Below are 18,483 nucleotides of genomic sequence, written 5' to 3'. Positions count from 1 at the left end.
AGGTCCAGAAAGGTGCATGACACACGCATCTCTCAGAACACTGGCCTATTCAGGAAGCTACAAGCAGGGACTTTCTTCCCAGACCAGAAGATTACGTAGGGGAAGTCAAAATGCCCTTTGTGATCCTGGGAGACCCCTTAATGCCGTGGCTTCTGAACCCATAAACACGGCAACTTGACAGCAGCAAGGAGCGGTTCAACAATAGGGCTGAGCTTCATCTCTGACAGAGAATACCCCATGGAGATGAATATAGCCTGAAACAACAGCTGTGAGAGGTGTGAACTGCGCCAGTCAGGTGTTCCCTTCTCCACTCTCCAGTTCAGGAGGGTCTGAGCCATGTGTGTTAAGCATACCCGTTCTCAGCTGCGCACCCCCAGCAGTCATGCAGTGGGTGGGTGCATGCCCCGAATGCACTCCTGTTCTAAGCTCCCCACCCAAAACAGGCAGGGCTAACATGGGGGGAGGACGACTCAGACCCCCCTGAAAAGGTAAGCCCCTCCGGAACCTGACCCCCACCCACGCCTGGCCCTCTCACCCACAGTCTCCTCTTCCCCCCGCTGCCCAGCGTCGCTCTCGGGGCGCTGCCTTTCTCCAGGCCCGGGGCGAGCCCTGGCTGGCCCCCAGGCCCGCTGCCTCTCCGCTGCAGGCTGAACGCGGAACTCTGGACCCGCCCCCGCGCTGTTCAACGGGCCCAGGTTTTAGCCCCGCCCAGTGGCTGGCTGGCACCGCCCCTCGCTCTGCGCCCCCGCCCGCGGGAAGTGGGGCCCGGCGGCCACCAGCACTCGCCTGCGGGGGCAGTTTATGCTCGGTGGCAGCGCCCGTCAAGATGTCTGCGCTGAGGGTCACCCGGGTGAGGAGGAGGAATTGGCCCGGAGGTGGGGCTGGGGCTATGCGGGCCCTAGCAGTGGCGGCCCCGGCGGGGGCGCATGGGTCACCCCGGCCGCGGGAGGAGCGGGGGGCGGCCCCGGGGGGCGCATGGGTCACCCCGGCCGCGGGAGGAGCGGGGGGCGGCCCCGGGGGGCGCATGGGTCACCCCGGCCGCGGGAGGAGCGGGGGGCGGCCCCGGGGGGCGCATGGGTCACCCCGGCCGCGGGAGGAGCGGGGGGCGGCCCCGGGGGGCGCATGGGTCACCCCGGCCGCGGGAGGAGCGGGGGGCGGCCCCGGGGGGCGCATGGGTCACCCCGGCCGCGGGACGGGAGACATATCGCGGCTCGGGAAATGGGGTTTACTGGGGAGCACCTGGGGCTCAGGCTTGCGCACACGGTGGTCGGTTCTGAGGGAAGGTGCAAAGGTCAGAGCCTGCAGTGGGGGCCCCTGCAAATGTGTGTTGTGGCTCACAAGGGGTGACAGATGGCGGTGATGAGAGCCTAGGCTAGAAGGAAATGGTGGCGGGGAGAGATTCTGGGGCCCAGACAGAGGGGCTGGAGTGACACCAGGGGCAGGGAGGGGTGGGAGGCCGCTCCTTGAAGTAGGAGAGCCACCAGGGCAGAGGGAATGGTCAGGTTCAGGCAAGGGAGGGCTCATGCTGGGGGGCAGAAGGCAAGGCAAGGGAAGGGAGGCACTGGGGTCCCAGGTATAGGGGAAAAACTGTGGAGGGGAATGTGGAAGACGCTGGAGTCCTTTGAATCATCATTAGTCCCTGAGTGTGGGGAGAAAGAGGACAGAGCCCAGGGTTAGGCTGGGTGTGTGTATGTGTGCACCATCCGGATAGAATGTACACTGCTGTTTGACCATGTTATTCTTCTCCCCCTCTACACCTGGCTCTAACAAATCGTGCAAGAAGCCTTCACTCAACTGGCCTCTTGCTTTTCTCCGGAGTGTGGCTTTTAGAAATGACAGTGCTTTCTAAAGCCAAGCCCTGTGGAGCAGGGGCACTGGAGAGTAAAGAAATGCAGACCCCTGGAGTTCTTTCCCTGTTCTGTGTTTGTGCCTCAGCATTTGAGACAGATTAATGTTTGAACAGTTCAGGTGTTAAACTTCCAAAATGCTGTTTCTCTGACTTTTGCTCAGTGTTTACCAGCATGTGTTACACAACTTGAGGCTCTTCTGCTGGTGTGGGAAATGCTAGAGGAGTCCAAGAGACTAATCACTGGAGGAAAAAATAATGAATAAACATAACTTCTGCTTCAGACTAAACAGAAGTGATGCCTAATAAGAGAACAAAGCTTTGAATTTTTGAAAAATATTTGATGGGGAGGGATCTCCTTAAATATACATCTCTAATTCTATATTTTAATTTGATTTATAGTGCTGTAAAAAAGAATTTATGCTAGGTTCTAATAACTTTTTCTAGAAATTAAAAATATAGTTCTATTCAAGAAAATAAATTGTACTTGAACTAGCAGCTACTTATCCACAATTATCAGCCTTTATTATAGCCCCGCCACTCTGAAATCCTAGGTAAATAGATGGTTCTTGCAGCTGACTGTGATGATCAACAAATTTAGGTATTCCAAGGTAAACAAGTTCTGTATATGAGTTCCGCTCCTGGCAGCAACTCTTTTATACCAACTTGACCACGTCTGCCACAGCCACAGTCAGCAATGTCACACAGGGAGAAAAGTCCCATGCCATTGAGTATTTAAGAAATCAACCCTAACACCTTAAAGTTCACCTCAAAGCTAATAGGCAACAAGTGCAGAACATGGAAAGCTGATGTCCTGTACTGGCAGCAAGCTGTGCCACATAATAAGCTGCCTGCCAATTCTGCACCAGCTTCAGCCTCTGGGGGTATGTCTATACTGCAGTGGAGTGTAAGTGCAGTATAAGCCCAGGGTTAGTGGGCCTTGAGTTAGCTGACCTGTGTTAGAGAACCTGGGGCTTGAGCATCTATAATAATTCTTAACCCTACATTAACAATTTTCTAGCTGGGGCTCAAACCTCGGGCTCTGATGTCCACTCTGCAGCACACAGACCTGAGTCAAACCAACGATATCTCAGACTCTCTAGTGCCCTCCCGAAATGTGGCCACTCTAACCCTTTGTGTGTGGTGCATTATGGGAAAACTTCACTGCCCACCCTGCACATTACAGGAAGTTTGAACAGCCCATCAACACATCCTGCCTAGCAACATGGAGGAGACCCCTTTTCAAGAACTTTGCTTGCGTGCACTTTCACTCCTTTGTCAGGAAGAGGGTGGAGCACCTGAGAGGTGCTGGTGGACATTTTAGTGGCATTTTCTGACCCATAAAAGACACGTGACAGATTTTATGATGGAGCAGAGGAGGAAGAGTATGCTGGGATGGCAGACTCATATTGACTGTTACTGCTCAATACACTCAACATAGCTGCTTATGCTCCCTACATAGACCAGTGCTTCTGGTGTAGGGCCACAAGCACAGATTGGTGGGATCACATCATCATGCAGATCTGGGATGACCAACAGTGGGTTCAGAACTTTCAGATGAAGACAGCTACATTTCTGGAGCTTTTTGAGCAGCTTGCCCTGACCCTCAGGCATAAAGACACCTGCATGAGGGAGCTCTTGCCATCCAGAAGCAGGTTGCTATAACTGTCTGGAACCTGGCTACCCCATATTGCCTCAGATCTGTTGCCAACCAGTTTGATGTTGGAAAGTCGACTATGAGTAAAGGTGGAGGTTTCTGAGGCAATGAGGCACATGGTGTACTGTAAGGTGGTGGGCATAAAAATATTCATGAACTTGTAGAGAATGAGGTTTCCGGACTGCACCGAGGCCACTGATGGGACTCATGCCCATAGTTTGCTCTTCTTCTCCCCCCGGGTCCCAGAAGCCTTGGTCCGAGTGTAAATCTGAGAGATTTGTGTGTAGACGGAATAGGGGATTGGACTCAATCTTCAGTCTGAGCCTGGGCTTACATTGTAGTGTAGACATACCCTGGGTTGATTTAAGGTATACCTCTATGTAAAACGCATAGTAGTACTCCACTACTCAGTTTTGTCTTAATTAGGAAAAAGGGTGAGTACAGGGTGGGCTTAGCTAAGATAGTTTTGGTAAGTCTAAACTATAGTTGACTGCTTTTCCTTGTCTAGATGCATGTTAGTGTGTTTAGCATGATTTTAGCAGGTTGAGTTATAGCCTAAGTAAAAGCTAAGCCCAACCCAAAGTCAATCCCTTTTCCTAGCCAAAACAAAGCCGTTAGATCCCAAAAGGCATGAGTGACTGCCACAAGGACTGCAGCCGAAAGAAATTGTTACAGATTCTTGGCAAGATGAAAATTAGAAAAAGCCTTTCCAAAAACAGCTGTCCTGATATAATACAGTATACTGTCCTAGTCAGTGACACTGAATTCAAGAAATTTTGAAGGATCCAAGTCCCTAAGGTGTTTCACATCTGTCACTTAGACATTTTTAGACAATTTTGCATGATTTTGTATGCTGTATCAATAATCATAGCAGTCGTTTGGCACATAGACAGAAATATAAGAAAGTGAAGTACACCATTTATTTCATAGTAGACATAACTTCCCTCCCCCCATTCCCCTTTTTTCAAGGTAGGGATAAGGGCAGCATTGTTTTTCTATAAAATTTTCTATGCTTGTTTGAGAAGTAACAAACTGTCACATTTTAACTGAACACACTATCCAAAAGATAAAGCCTCCAAGAATTCATAACTTCCTACTCAAAGAGTGAGGACTTATAACATATGTAATCAAATAATTTCTTACAGAGGAATTAATTAGGGAATGATTAATAACTTGCTTACTTACCAATTCAAGATGGTTATGCAACATTCAAGTATACTATAGCTTGCTTCTCTTCTCTTGCCATCTGAAGTTGTCTTCCTGTATCTCCTTACCTTCAAAACTTTCCATCTATTTTCAAGAAAACCTCAGAAAAGATTTTTTCCTTGTGTATACCTCTTAGTTGCTCTATGACTACCATTGCTATTTTAACTTGTAACTTTTGGGAGGCAGTTTTTATAGAAAATTTGATCCAGTGGAACTTCATTTTGTATCTTCAATCTGGTTGCTAGTCTAATTTTGTGCCCCAACGTGTTTCTTCTACCATCAAACGAGCAGTCTGCTTTCTGGGATTTGACAATTGTTTGCCATAGTCTCCATTGAAGTTATTGTAGTGTTTTCTGCATTAGTTTCATGAATCAAACATTTTAATGTGACTGTTATGCTGTGTCCAGGCATATCTGACAGATCGTGTGTTTTCTTCTATATTTATCAAGAGAATGATGGACCTTTTAGCCAAAATAAAATCCTTGCTACTAAGAAAGTGTCTAATTATGTCCTTATATAGTCTTTAAAGATGACTTGTCATTACTATGTCATTTATTGAAACACTATGCTGTCTTACATTCAGCTTATCTTTGATATCAGTAAAGGGAGGGACTTCTTTGGAAGGTGAAATACAGTGCTGAAAGTAACTTACATTTGGTCAAATTCATTGTTCCATATGTAACTGTATTTTCAAAGAAATGTTCAGTGGGTTTAATATTGTTTGCAAAGTATGCTCTTAAAAGTCTCATGGAATTGACTTTTACACAAAGTCTGAACACTAAACTACCAAACTGAGGACCAGCTCACACTTACTTTGCTGGACTTATCAAATTGATTTACACTGTGCATGCTTCATTTGATCCAGTTCAGTGCTGCTCTCCCCTCTTCACCCCCAGCTCTTTTCCCCCCCCCCAAAAAAAAAGAAAAGAAAAGAAAACCCCTGAAAAATCTGTGTGTGTTTCTTCTTTGGGGAAATGTTGGAGCTATGTCATCAGTCTTAAGCAGAAATTGCATAGTAGAATCTTGTGGTGGTTAAGCACTGTACTTCTCTTCACAGCATGCCTTAAGATATAATAAACAATATACCTCCCATCACCTAAGAAGCAAAGAATGTAAGAAGCACAGAAGAAAAATGGAAGGGAAAAAGTCAATGATCAGCATTAGAGAGGAAAATAAACTCCGTATTTACTGTTGAGTCACAAACTTCTGGAGCAAAGTGACCATAGATCACTAGCCATCTGGGGCAGTAGTTCGTTACAAAAAAAGCAAACAGAAAACAACGCATGCTCCATGAATTCCTCAGACTGAGATTTTTCCAAACAATATATTCTGGCAGATGCTGATTTCTAGGCAGAATGTTGTTATTATTGTCATTAAGGTTGTAAATACATGTAAAAGGTTAATTTAAAACAGGAGAAAAAAAAATCAATGCTTATATTACACTTTTTTTCTTTTCTTTTTTCAAGGCCCCAGTGCTACAACATGTAGTGCATTGCTGGACCCACACACAGCCCCACTGAAGTCTTGTGTTCATGTGCTACACACATTGCAGGATCAGGACCTAAAATAGCTAAAACTTTTAAAAACACTTATAATTATTTTGCAACACTTGATGCAGTATGTGTTTAGAAAGATGAATGTATGTCTGTATTTAAATTTTAATGTGTTCTAAACCACTCCTGTAGTTCTTAAGGCTCCAAGAAGCTTTGCATTGTGAGCATGTTAAATCTCCTATTCCTTTATTTTAAACAGGTGCTTCGAGGCATTGCTCAATGTGGCTGGAGATCACAATCTAGTCAAGCTGCTGAAGTGTCACATCAAATTAAACCTGGAGCTGGCTTTAGTTTTGGTAAGTGGTCTGTGGGTCTGAAGAAATGTTGCTAAGCAGTTTATATGTAAAATTTGTTACAGTCTAGAGAAAGTAACTATCCTTCAGTAGCTCAGGAATGTGTTCCGTATTGTTGCAATGCAGGGTGATGCTGTAGTTCAGGTTGAGAAAACACTTTCATATGAAAGCCCTATTTTCATTTATTGTTATCTTTCTTTTAAAAAATATTTTTTAAGAGCCAAAATTCCTCTCTTGGTCAGGTCAGAAAACCCGTGTGTGTATGTATGTGGAGTTGGATTTTAAAAAAGAAAACTCAACTTCTTTTGGAGTTCTTCTGTGGTGGAATCTTTCTGCCCTTGAATAACTAACTCAAATGGCTTTCTTTTGAAATATAACAGTTTTCATGCTCCTTTAAGACTTTGTATTTGAAAGAGTGTAGTTTAGATGTAATTTAAGTTATAGCAGTTTAGATTTTCAAAAGTCTGCTCAGGTCACTTTCTGTAACTGTAACCACATACTGAAGTGTGATTCTCTGCATCTGTTAGTGTAGTTTTCATTAATAATAAGAAAGATATAGTAGTGGTTTGGTCCTGACAATGTTTTGGACCTGTAGTTTGTCTCTTTGAAGTGTTGTACATCAAGTTTATATGAACTCTTTAAATAGAGGCATCCTTTTAACTTGAGATGAAAATGGCTGAACAAGGACTTCCTGTAATAGTATAACCATCTTAACTTTTCAACTTACTACCTATTCAGTGGTTATGTTACACTGTAGTCTAATGGCGTAATAAATTCAAATAATTTAGCAGGTGTATGAGTTCATCCTGATATGAGCACATAATTATAATTGAAGTGTCGTTATTGGAGAGACAGTAGCTAGATATTTGGAAGAGTATGAGATATACTGCTTTGAAAATACCTGATTTCTGCTGCATTGTTAACATTAAGCTGAACTGGGACTGCTCAGTATTTGGTTCGCTGAGATCGCTTGAGGGTCCATGCTGGCCGGGGTCTGAAAGACTTGGCCTGCTAGTTTCAGCTTTGGTTTCCCCTGCCAAAGCAGGGTATACAAGGAGTATATGATGAGAACATAACTGCATTATACCCCACTAAAAAATTCCGGGTTTGCTTGGGCTATTCTATAGCAGGGTATTTCTCCCAGTATGGCTCAGCTCTTTTCACACAGGACTAATAGGCACTCAGCAGAATGAAACCATAGGTGTAATAACAGGTACCATGAGACTGCCCATCCTGGCCTTGCTGCCGATTCCGTCTAACATCGCCCTTCCTGACATCAGGCGACAAGGCACCTTGCAGAATTTGCTCCTTAAAGTGCAAGACGTGCCCCATCTACCCTTGTTTAAAGATGTGTCTAATCCATTGAAACAATGTCTTAGCCCACGGCATCCCATTTGGACAGTTCTCCTAAGGAAACTCAATATCACCCTCGGGGCACATACTAGGTGGCAAGGACAAGCTTCAAACATAGCCAGTGCCTATCTCGTGAGAGATCCAGCACTCCAGCCCCCAAGTTTTGACCTTCCAGGTCATCTTTGGGTAAAGTTCAATTGCTTCAGATGTGGAGTGATCACATGTGCTGCTAATGACTATAACTAGCGCCTTTGTGACTCCCCACTTGGCTGCTATTGTCAGTTAGAAGATATGACATACTTGCAGGCTTTATCCATTGGCAAGCCTGCCCCTTGTGGACTTGCACACTGCTTTTCTGTCAGGTATTAAATGTTTAAGATACTTGGACTAACACACTTGCTTTGATTGTGTAGATGCAATTGCAATAAATATTTAGTAGTTGGTTGAGCAACCTACAAAGAAAATACATCTGGAACGTCTGAATCTTCTGTGTAGAAGACTGTTGCTTAAAGACAAGGCCCTATATACTGTGTAATATGTCAGGAACCTTGGAATTAGGGGGCAGGGATCCACCAAGCCCTCACTTTCTTCATCCCCCTTTCTCTGTTCTAATCAGTACAGTGTTCCTTGCATTATTCATTTTGATAATAAATTAATTTTTTAAAATATCTTCCCCCACTGTGACCTAGAAACCTCTTGGTGCCAACTGACAGAGGTCACAACAGTATATCGGATTATAGGTATCCCCTGGGTTCTCCAAAAGTTAAGACAGATCACTAGAAGGCAATAAACAGATTCTAGGCAGAAAGTAGGTAGTAAACACTTATCTTTCTGGCTGTCCACTGTGTATTGTATGCCTCCAGGCCAATTCAATCAGCATAAAAAACAATGGATATACTTGGAGACAGGCTATGTTTGCAGTCTGGGCCAGATGCAGGCCCAAGGATTTACAAAGACAAAGGAACCCCAAGATAAGCCTCTCGGGACCTTCTGGGCTAAGGGACCATATTCTGTAACTGCATAAAAGAAGTAGAGAGGAGATTAGATTTCATCCTTCAGTCTGGGAAGACAAGCTGATCTTATGAAAGGAGGGTCTAAGCCAATGGTCACCAACCGGTTGATTGCAATCGACTGGTCGATCCTGGAGACTCTCCCAGTGGATCGCGATCTCCAGTCACTAAAAGTCTGGCTGTGTGGTTCAGGAGGGCTGCCGCTAAGGCAGGCTCCCTGCCTGCCCCACGCCACTCCCAGAAGCGGCCGCATTTGGGTGGCGGGGAGACGGCAGGAGTCTCCGTGCACTGCTCCTGCCTACAAGCACCACCCCCAGAGCTCCCATTGGCTGGGAATGGGGAACCGCGGCCAATGGAAGCTGCAGGAGTGGTGCCTACAGAGAGGGGCAACGTGTGGAGACAAGTGTGTCTCCCTTCTCCCCCCCCCTCAAGGGGCCAGGCCGGGGTGCATCAGCCCTTCTGGGAGAGGCGTGGGGCCAGGGCAGGCAGGGAGCCTGCCTTAGCCCTGCTGCGCCACTGACCAGGAGCTGCCTGAGGTAAGTGCCGCCCGGCGGGAGCCCGCACCAACCCTCAGCCCTGAGTCCCCACCCGGAGCCTGCACCCCATGCCCCCTCCTACATGCCGCCCCAGCCCACAACCACACTAAGGGCAGGTGGTGACGAGGTGCTTCACAACCCTGGGTACCCCTGGGAAGTATCACGCCCACATTGACATTTTTAATGTTCTTCGGATCACTGCATCATCAATAAATAAGTGCATTGTACATGTAGTTAGGTGAAAAGTGGAGGTTTATGCCCTTAGGTAGGGGAAGGCTGAGCCTTTTTGGCCCCCAGGAGGCAACTGAGGATGTTTTTTCTTTTTCCTGCCCTTCAGGTGGGAGCAGATCTAAGTTTTGTGTAAGCTGGGCAGCAGCCTATTTAACGCTGTGCAGGCACTCAGGGAACCGGCCTGGGGACCTGCCAGCCCCAACTCTGCTGCGGCACGGCCCCAGGCATGGCCGGGGAAGGGGCGCCTATCCTGCAGCCTCAGCCCTGGAGCTGCCGCTGCGGGGAGAGGCCCCTCTGCCCCCCAGCCCAGCTGCTGCTGTGGGGGGAGAGAGCTGGTGGGGAGTTCTCTTTCCCTGCCATAGCCCCGGGTCAGCTTGCACTTCAAACCCCTCATCCCCGGCCCCACCCCAGAGCCCTCACACCCCTGCACCCAATCCTCTGCTCCAGCCCTAAACCCCTCATCCCTGGCCCCACCCCAGAGCCCGCACCCCTAGCTGGAGCCCTCACACTCCTGCACCCCAACCCTCAGCCTTCTCCCTGAGCACTCCCCACCCCAACTCTGAACCCCTCGGCCCCACCCCCATCACATGAATTTTGTTATGTGCGTCACACCTCACCTCCATATTGGTACACATAACATTCATTCCGCACATGGGTGGGAAAAATTAGAGAGAACACTGGAGTAGATCAGTAGTTCTAACAAGCAGTAAGACTAACTAGAATTTGTGACTAAAATGTTTTGTTTTCTAGAGCTCAGTGATGAACAGAGAGAGTTTCAGGCTACTGCTCGTAAATTTGCTAGAGAGGAAATCATCCCTGTTGCTGCACAATATGACAAAACTGGAGAGGTAGGCTTGCCATATTTTTGTGGGGAAAATAGGTGTGGATATTCAACATTTTCGAGTTCTGCAGAAATTAATTGAATGACTGAGGGTGTAAATACTTTCTTTTCAGTATCCTGTTCCCCTTATAAAACGGGCATGGGAACTTGGTCTGATGAATTCACACATACCAGAAAGTTGTGGTGAGTAAGCAGCTTTTTTAAGCTTATAAAATAAGAGAAATGAAGAAGAATGATACAGAGGACTTTTTTTTTTTTTTTAAAGGTAATGTTGTGTGGTTGGTACAAAATAAACTACTCCGAATTTGAAGATGTAAATGAATAACAGGTATATTCAATAGGCAAGCTGACTTGTTCAGTGCATTTTTAAAAATTCCTAGATATTAAAAGACAAAATGCACGAATACAACAGCATTCACTAACATAGTAGAGCCTGGGGGCTTCTACTGGAAAAAACATACAGCATTATCATAGAATCTCAGAATGTAGAGCTGGAAGAGCATTGAAAAGTCATCAACTCCAGCCCCCTGTGCTGCGGCAGGACCAAGTAAACTTGGCCATTCCTGACAGGTGTTTGTCCAATCTGTTCTTAAAAACCTTCAGTGATCAGGATTCCACAACCTCCTTTGGAAGCCTATTCGAGAGCTTAAATGCCCTTCTAGCTAGAAAGATTTTCCTAATATCTAACTTAATTCTCCCTCACTGCCGATTTAAGCCCATTATTTCCTGTCCTACTTTCAGTGGACGTGGAGAGCAATTGGTCAGTCTTCTTTATAGCAGTCCGTAACAATTTGAAGACTATCAAGTTTTTTCTCCAGACTAAATGTGTTCAGTTTTCTTAACATTTCATCATAAATCAGGTTTTCTAAACTTTATCATTTTTGTTGCACTACTCTGGACTCTCTCCAGTTTGTCTGTGTCTTTCCTAGTGTGGTACCCAGGATTTGCACAGTACTCAAACATGGGTCTCACCAGTGTAGTCTGAGTTGGGCAGTTACTTTCCATGTCTTATATTCGACACTCCTGTTAATATAATGATAGCCTTTTTCGCAGCTGGATCACATTGTTGACTCAATTCAATTTGTAATCCACTAGTGCCCCCTAGGTCCTATCAGTTCTATCAACTAACCAAGTATTCCCCATTTTGTAGTTGTGCATTTGATTTTCCTTCCTAATTACTTTGTGCTTGTCTTTATTGAATTTTATCCTGTTGATTCAGACCAATTTTTCTAATTTCTCAATGTCTTTTTGAATTCTAATTCTGTCCTCCAAAGTGCTTCCAACCTCTCTCAGCTTTGTGTCATTGGCAAATTTTGTAAGCATTCCTTTCACTCCATTATTCAAGTCATTAAAGAAATTATTGACTAGTATCAGACACAGGACTGATCCCTGTGGAACTTCATTAAATATGTCCTCCCAGTTTGTCAGCGAACCCTTGATAAACTACTCTTTGAGTAGTCTTTCTTTCCAGTTTTGTGCCAACTTTATAGTAATTTCATCTAGACCACATTTCCCTAGTTAGCCTATGAAAATGTCTTGTGGAACTGTGTCAAAAGCTTTACTAAAATCAAGAGATACTATGTCTACAGCTTCTCCTCATCCACTAAGCCAGTAACCCTGTGAAAGACTAAATTAGGTTGGTTTGACATGGTTTGGTATTGACAAATCCATGCTGGCTATTCCTTATAACCCTATTGTCCTGTAGGTGCTTACAAATTTGTTATTTAATAATTTGTTCCAGTATCTTTCCAGGTTTTGGAGTTAGGCTGATGGGTCTATAATTTCCTGAGTCATCTTTGTCTCCTTTTTAAAGATAGGTACTATGTTTTCCCTTTTCCAGTCCTCTTGAGTTCTTGATGATAATTGCTACTGGGTTCGAGATTGCTTCAGCTAGTTCTTTAAGTACCCAAGGATGAATTTCATCAGGCCCTGTGGACTTGAATACTTCTAATTTATTTAAACGTTCTTTAACCTGCTCTTTACGTATTTTGGCTTTTCTTCACCCTTCTTGTTAATATTTATTGTGTTGAAGTAACGCCCTTTTTAATGAAGAAGGAAGCAAAATAGGCATTAAACACCTAACCTTCTTGATGTCATCAGTTATTAGCTCTCCTTCCCTGTTAATTAGAGGACTTAAGCTTTTCTTTGTCTTTTTTTCTTACTTTATTGTATTTAAGGAACTTCTTATTGCCTTTTATGTCTCTTGGTACGTGTAACTTATTTTGTGCCTTAGTCTTTCTGATTTTGTCCCTTCATACTTGTGCTGTTCTTTTGTACTTCTCTTTTCATCCTTTCCACTTTTTGTAGGATTCCTTTTTGATTTTCAGGTAATTGAACAGCTCCTGATAGAGCCATACTGGCCTCTTTATCTATTTTTCCTATCTTTCCTCTGCGTCAGAATAGTTTGCAGTTGTGCCTTTAATATTGTCTTCTTGAGAAACTGCCAGCTCTCCTGAACTCCTTTATCTCTTACATTTTCTTCCTATAAGATCTTGCGTATCAGTTCCCTGAGTTTGTCTACTTTGTTGAAGTCCATTGTCATTTATACTGGTGCTCTCATTCCTTCCTTTCCTTAGAATCAGGAAATCTATTATTTCATGATCACTTTCATCCAAATTGCCTTCCATCTTCCGATTCACAACCAATTCCCTCTCAAGTCTAAAATGGCTGTCCTCCTGGTTACTTCCTTCACTTTCTGGATGTACGTGTCCCCAGTACATTCCAAGCCTTACTGGAAATTGTGTTTTGCTGTATTACTTTTCCAACAGGTGTCTGGGAAGTTAGTCCTCTATTACTACTAAGTCTTGTGTTTTTGGATATTTCTGTTTGTTCTAGAAATGCCTTCTCCACCTCCTCTTCCTGATGTGGTGGCCTATAGTAGACCCCTACCATGACCCTTTTCCCCCTCTTTACCCAGAGACTTTTTCAGCTGGTCTGCCTCTTACCTTTTCATGGACCCCAGAATGCATGTATTCTTGATGTATAATGGAACACCTCCTCCCTTTTTTCCCTTCCTGCCCTTCCCGAATAAGCTATACCTCTCTATACCAATATTCCAGTCATGAGACTTATCCCACCAAGTTTCTGTGATGCTGGTTTAGTCATCATTTAGCTTATGTACGACTCTCTTCCACTTCTTCCTGTTTATTCCCCAGACTCCTTGCATTTGTGTATAGAAATCTAAGATGTTGAACAGTTTCCCCCACTGATTTCTCTTTTGTTGCTCCTATGACCTTACTGTAATTTTCCATGTCCCACTGCCCCTCCAACACCTAGCCTTCTTTTAAGGTTGCCTTCTTTATGCCTATCTATGGGCTTTGGTCACCTGCCACCTTTTGAACATAATTTAAAGCTCTCCTCACTAGGAGATTTTCTTCCCCTTCCATGTCAGGAGGACCCCATCTCTTCCTCGCAGATTTTCTTTTGTAGTGTGATTTAGAAGAAGGTACATAGTTAACTTCAGTGATTATTATTTTTATTTTTTTAAACCAGGGTATTTTTGAAGGAATCTCACTACAGTATCTAAATATAATATGGAATTAATCAAGAGTGATCGTTGTAGAATAAATCATTTTGTTGCAGGCCTCAAGTCTGGTAACAATGTGATGCAATCACAAAAAAAGACACTATCCTCTGTAGGCTTTAAAGGACTACTCGGGCTGACTGTGGAAACTGGAGGTTAGATTGAGACCTATCAATTTAGGGCCAGATTCTCTGCTATGGCTGGCATCTACTTGGTGTAGTAGGGGAAGTGTCAGGGAGCTGATTACTTCCCAATTTCTCTGTCTGTCTTGGCCTAGGCCAGGGGTGGGCAAACTTTTGGCCTGAGGGCCACATCGGAGTGTGAAACTGTATGGATGGCCGGGTAGGGGAGGCTGTGCCTCCCCAAACAGCCTGGCCCCCTCCCACTTCCCACCCCCGATTGTCTCCCTCAGAACTCCCAGTCCATCCAATCCCCCCTGCTCCTTGTCTCCTGACTGCCCCTTCCCGGGACCCCCTGCTCCAAACCGCCCCCCTGGGGACCCCACCCACTATCCAACCCCCCGCGCCCCCCAATGCTGCTCAGAGCAGTGGGAGTTCACAGCCTGGCCGGAGCCAGCCGCACTGCCTATGCAGCTGCGGGGAGGGGGGACAGCAGGGGAGGGGCTGGAGGCTGAAGGGCCGGGCAGGACATGCCTGCGGGCCGTAGTTTTCCCACCTCTGGCACCAGTTAGAACAGCCTAAGGGCTGACCCCAGAGGGACCATTCACCAATTGGAGACTATTTGGAGCACATTCCTTTCATTTGGGCCAGAAGGGGGATGGTGTAGGAGTCCACACTGCCAGCTTTTCAGCTCAGAACTCTTATGGTCCAGGAAAATTCTCGGCTGGATGGATAACAGCTAGAATCTGGAGGCACAAGGGTCCAGTATGGAGGGCAGAGAGCAAGAGTATTGACAACAAGAAGTTCATACAAAAACACTTTTGTCTTAGTTCTTTGTAGCTTGCAAGAAGATCGCTCACAGAAACCCTGGAGTGTGAAATTTTATTTTTTAAAGTCTTACTTGTTTGGCAAAACTCTAAATTCTCATGCTTGGGGAATTGCCTATTTAGATAAAATGTGATAAATACAGACATATCCAAGGGGATATGTTTTTCATATTTCCTTGAATTTGTCTGTATAAAGAATTGTTGCATGCTTTGGCTGTAAACTATTTTTGGTAAAAAAATAAACTATTTAACTGTAGGTGGACTGGGCCTTGGCAGTTTCGAAGCTTGCCTTATTACAGAAGAATTAGCTTATGGATGTACAGGGGTCCAAACTGCTATTGAAGCAAATTCCTTGGGAGTAAGTCTTAACATTTTTTTGTACTATTTTTGACCAGAGTTTATAGAATGCTGTACACTATTTTAAAAGAATAAATCTTCTCTTGTAGCAAATGCCAGTCATCATTGCAGGAAATAAGCAACAGCAGAAGAAATATTTGGGGAGAATGACTGAGGAGCCATTGATGTGTGTAAGTGTAGCTGCTACTTTGTCGAATGCTTATGGTCCATGATATCTTCTTTTGCTTTCTTTTGAAGAAAATGTAAAGGGATATGTACTTAATTCAAATAGGTATTTAAATATAACTAGACATCACAATTTACTGTAAGGTCCGGGATAGTAAGTGGAACACATTCAGTTAGCAAATAGAAGTTATCTGGAGTACAGTCAACCAGAAGTCCTGAAGTAGTTGTTTCAAAATCTAACTTCTATTTCAAGAAGAGGAGTTTGGGGTGGGAGGTGGAAAAAAATCACATTTATGTAATCACAGGCAGATTTCAGAAAATGTATAAAAATATGGCCCAACACCTAAAGGCATAAAAACATGCTGAAGTACTATAAACTCTCAGTAGCTGCTGTATCTAGAAGATAGTGAGGATTCAGATGTCTGCTTCAATAAAGGCTGCATAAATAAGCAGCCAAAAATAGAGCATTACAAAAGAACAGGATAAACATAAAATATTCCTTTGCACTTTTAGCTCCAGATTTCAAAGCACTTTACACTCTCAAATATGGAAATTAAGGCACCGAGAATGCGTGACCCTGAATAAGTTTCAACATGTATCATATTAGAGTTGAAGTATAGAAACCAGATTGATAAATATATCTGGACCGCTTGGTAATAGTGACCATAATATAATTAAATTTAATATCCTTGTGGCGAGGAAAACACCACAGCGGCCCAACACTGTAGCACTTAATTTCAGAAAGGGGAACTACACAAAAATGAGGAGGTTAGCTAAACAGAAATTAAGATACAGCACCAAAAATGAAACCCTTGCAAGCTGCATGGAAACTTTTTAAGGACACCATAATAGAGGCTCAACTTAAATGAATACCCCAACCAAAAAAGAGCCACCGTGGCTAAACAACAAAGTAAAAGAAGCAGTGAGAGGCAAAAAAGGTATCCTTTAAAAAGTGGAAGTTAAATCTTAGTGAGGAAAATAGAAAGGAGCAGAAACTCTGGCAAATGAAGTGTGAAAATATAATTAGGAAGGCCAAAAAAAATTTGAAGAACAGCTAGCCAAAGACACAAAAAAGTTATAGCAATGTTTTAAGTACATCAGAAGCAGGAAGCCTGCTAAATAGCCAGTGAGGCTACTGGACAATCAAGATGCTAAAGGAGCACTCAAGCACAATAAGGCCATTGCGGGGAAACTCAATGAATTCTTTGCATCGGTCTTCACAGCTGAGGATGTTCGGGAGATTGCCATCCCCATGAGCCATTCTTTTTAGGTGACAGATCTGAGGAACTGTCCCATATTGAGGAGGTGGTTTTGGAATAAATTGCTAAACTAAACAGTAATAAGTCACTAGGACCAGATGGTACTCACCCAAGAGTTCTGAAGGAACTCAAATGTGAAATTGTAGGCCGACTAACTGTTGTCTGTAACCTATCATTTAAACCAGCTTCTGTACCAAAAGACTGGAGGACCGCTAATGTGATGCCAGTTTTTAAAAATGGCTCCAGAGGTGAACCTGGCAATTACAGGCCAGTAAACCTGACTTCAGTGCTGGGCAAAATGGTTGAAACTATAGTAAAGAACAAAATTGTCAGACGCATAGATGAACATAATTTGCTGGGGAAGAATCAACATAGTTTTTGTAAAGGGAAATCATGCCTCACCAATCTACTAGAATTCTTTGAGGGGGTCAACAAGCATGTGGACAACGGGGATCCAGTTGATAAGTGTATTTAGATTTTCAGAAAGCCTTTGGCAAGGTCCCTCACCAAAGGCTTGTAAGCAGTCATGAGATAAGAGGGAAGGTTCTCTCATGGATTGCTAACTGGTTAAAAGATAAGAGACAAAGGGTTGGAATAAATGGTCAGTTTTCAGAATGGAGAGAGGTAAATAGGGGTGTCCCCCAGGGGTCTGTACTGGTCTCAGTCCTATTCAACATATTCATAAATGCTCTGGCAAAAGGGGTAAACAGTGAAGTGATAAAATTTGCAGATGATACAAAACTACTCAAGATAGTTCAGTCCCACGCAGACTGCAAAGAGCTACAAAAGGATCTCTCAAAACTGGGTGACTGGGCAACAAAATGGCAGATGTTGATAAATGCAAAGTAATGCACATTGGAAAACATAATCCTAGCTATACATATAAAATGATGGGGTCTAAATTATCTGTTACCACTCAAGAAAGAGATCTTGGAGTCACTGTGGATAGTTCTCTGAAAAAAATCCACTCAATGTGCAGCAGCAGTCAAAAAAGCAAATAGAATGTTGGGCATCATTAAGAAAGGGATAGATAATAAGACAGAAAATATCGTATTGCCTCTGTAAATCCATGGTATGTCCACATCTTAAATATTGCGTGCAGATGTGGTCACCCCATCTCAAAAAAGATATCATTGGACTTGGAAAAGGTTCAGAAAAGGGCAACAAAAATTATTAGGGGTCTGGAACGGCTGTGATATGAGGAAAGATTAATAAGATTGGGACATTTCAGCTTGGGGGAAAAAAAGAGAACTAAGGAGGCGTATGATAGTCTATAAAATCATGACTGGTGTGGAGAAAGTAAATAAGGAAGTGTCATATACTCCTTCTCTTAACACAAGAACCGGGGTCCCCAAATGAAATGAATAGGTGGCAGGTTTAAAAACAAACAAAAGGAAGTATTTCTTCACATAACACACAGCCAACCTGTGGAATTTTTTGCCAGAGGCTGTTGTGACAGATAAGACTATAATGGGTCAAAAAAGAATTAGATAAATTGGAGGCTAGGTCCATCAATGGCTATTAGCCAGGATGGGCAGGGATGGTGTCCCTAGCCTCTGTTTGCCAGAAGCTGGAAATGGATCACTTGATGATTACCTGTTCTGTTCATTACTTCTGGGGCACCTGGCATTGGCCACTGTCGGAAGACAGGATACTGGACTAGATGGACCTTTGGTCTGACCCAGTATGGCCATTCTTATGTTCTTA

The 18,483-nt window shown here is 44.0% G+C and overlaps 1 protein-coding gene across 1 annotated transcript in view; it reads left to right on the top strand.

Annotated features, from left to right (window-relative positions):
* Window positions 1-717: 717 nt before the first annotated feature.
* The window catches only part of ACADM (acyl-CoA dehydrogenase medium chain), a 38,284-nt gene continuing 20,518 nt past the window's right edge, over window positions 718-18,483 (top strand). The window contains exons 1-6 of the mRNA XM_084637354.1: window positions 718-850; window positions 6,462-6,558; window positions 10,436-10,533; window positions 10,640-10,709; window positions 15,253-15,353; window positions 15,442-15,522. Coding sequence (XP_084493480.1) covers window positions 827-850; window positions 6,462-6,558; window positions 10,436-10,533; window positions 10,640-10,709; window positions 15,253-15,353; window positions 15,442-15,522 — 471 coding nt within the window. The 5' untranslated portion in view covers window positions 718-826. The remainder of the gene's footprint in view (window positions 851-6,461; window positions 6,559-10,435; window positions 10,534-10,639; window positions 10,710-15,252; window positions 15,354-15,441; window positions 15,523-18,483) is intronic.

This window comes from Lepidochelys olivacea (genome assembly GCF_965140295.1).
Source record: "Lepidochelys olivacea isolate rLepOli2 genome assembly, chromosome: 8".
In the NCBI taxonomy this organism is placed as follows: domain Eukaryota; kingdom Metazoa; phylum Chordata; order Testudines; family Cheloniidae; genus Lepidochelys; species Lepidochelys olivacea.
The sequence above is the reverse complement of the archived record's forward strand: the minus strand, read 5'-3'. Positions and strand labels throughout refer to the sequence as shown.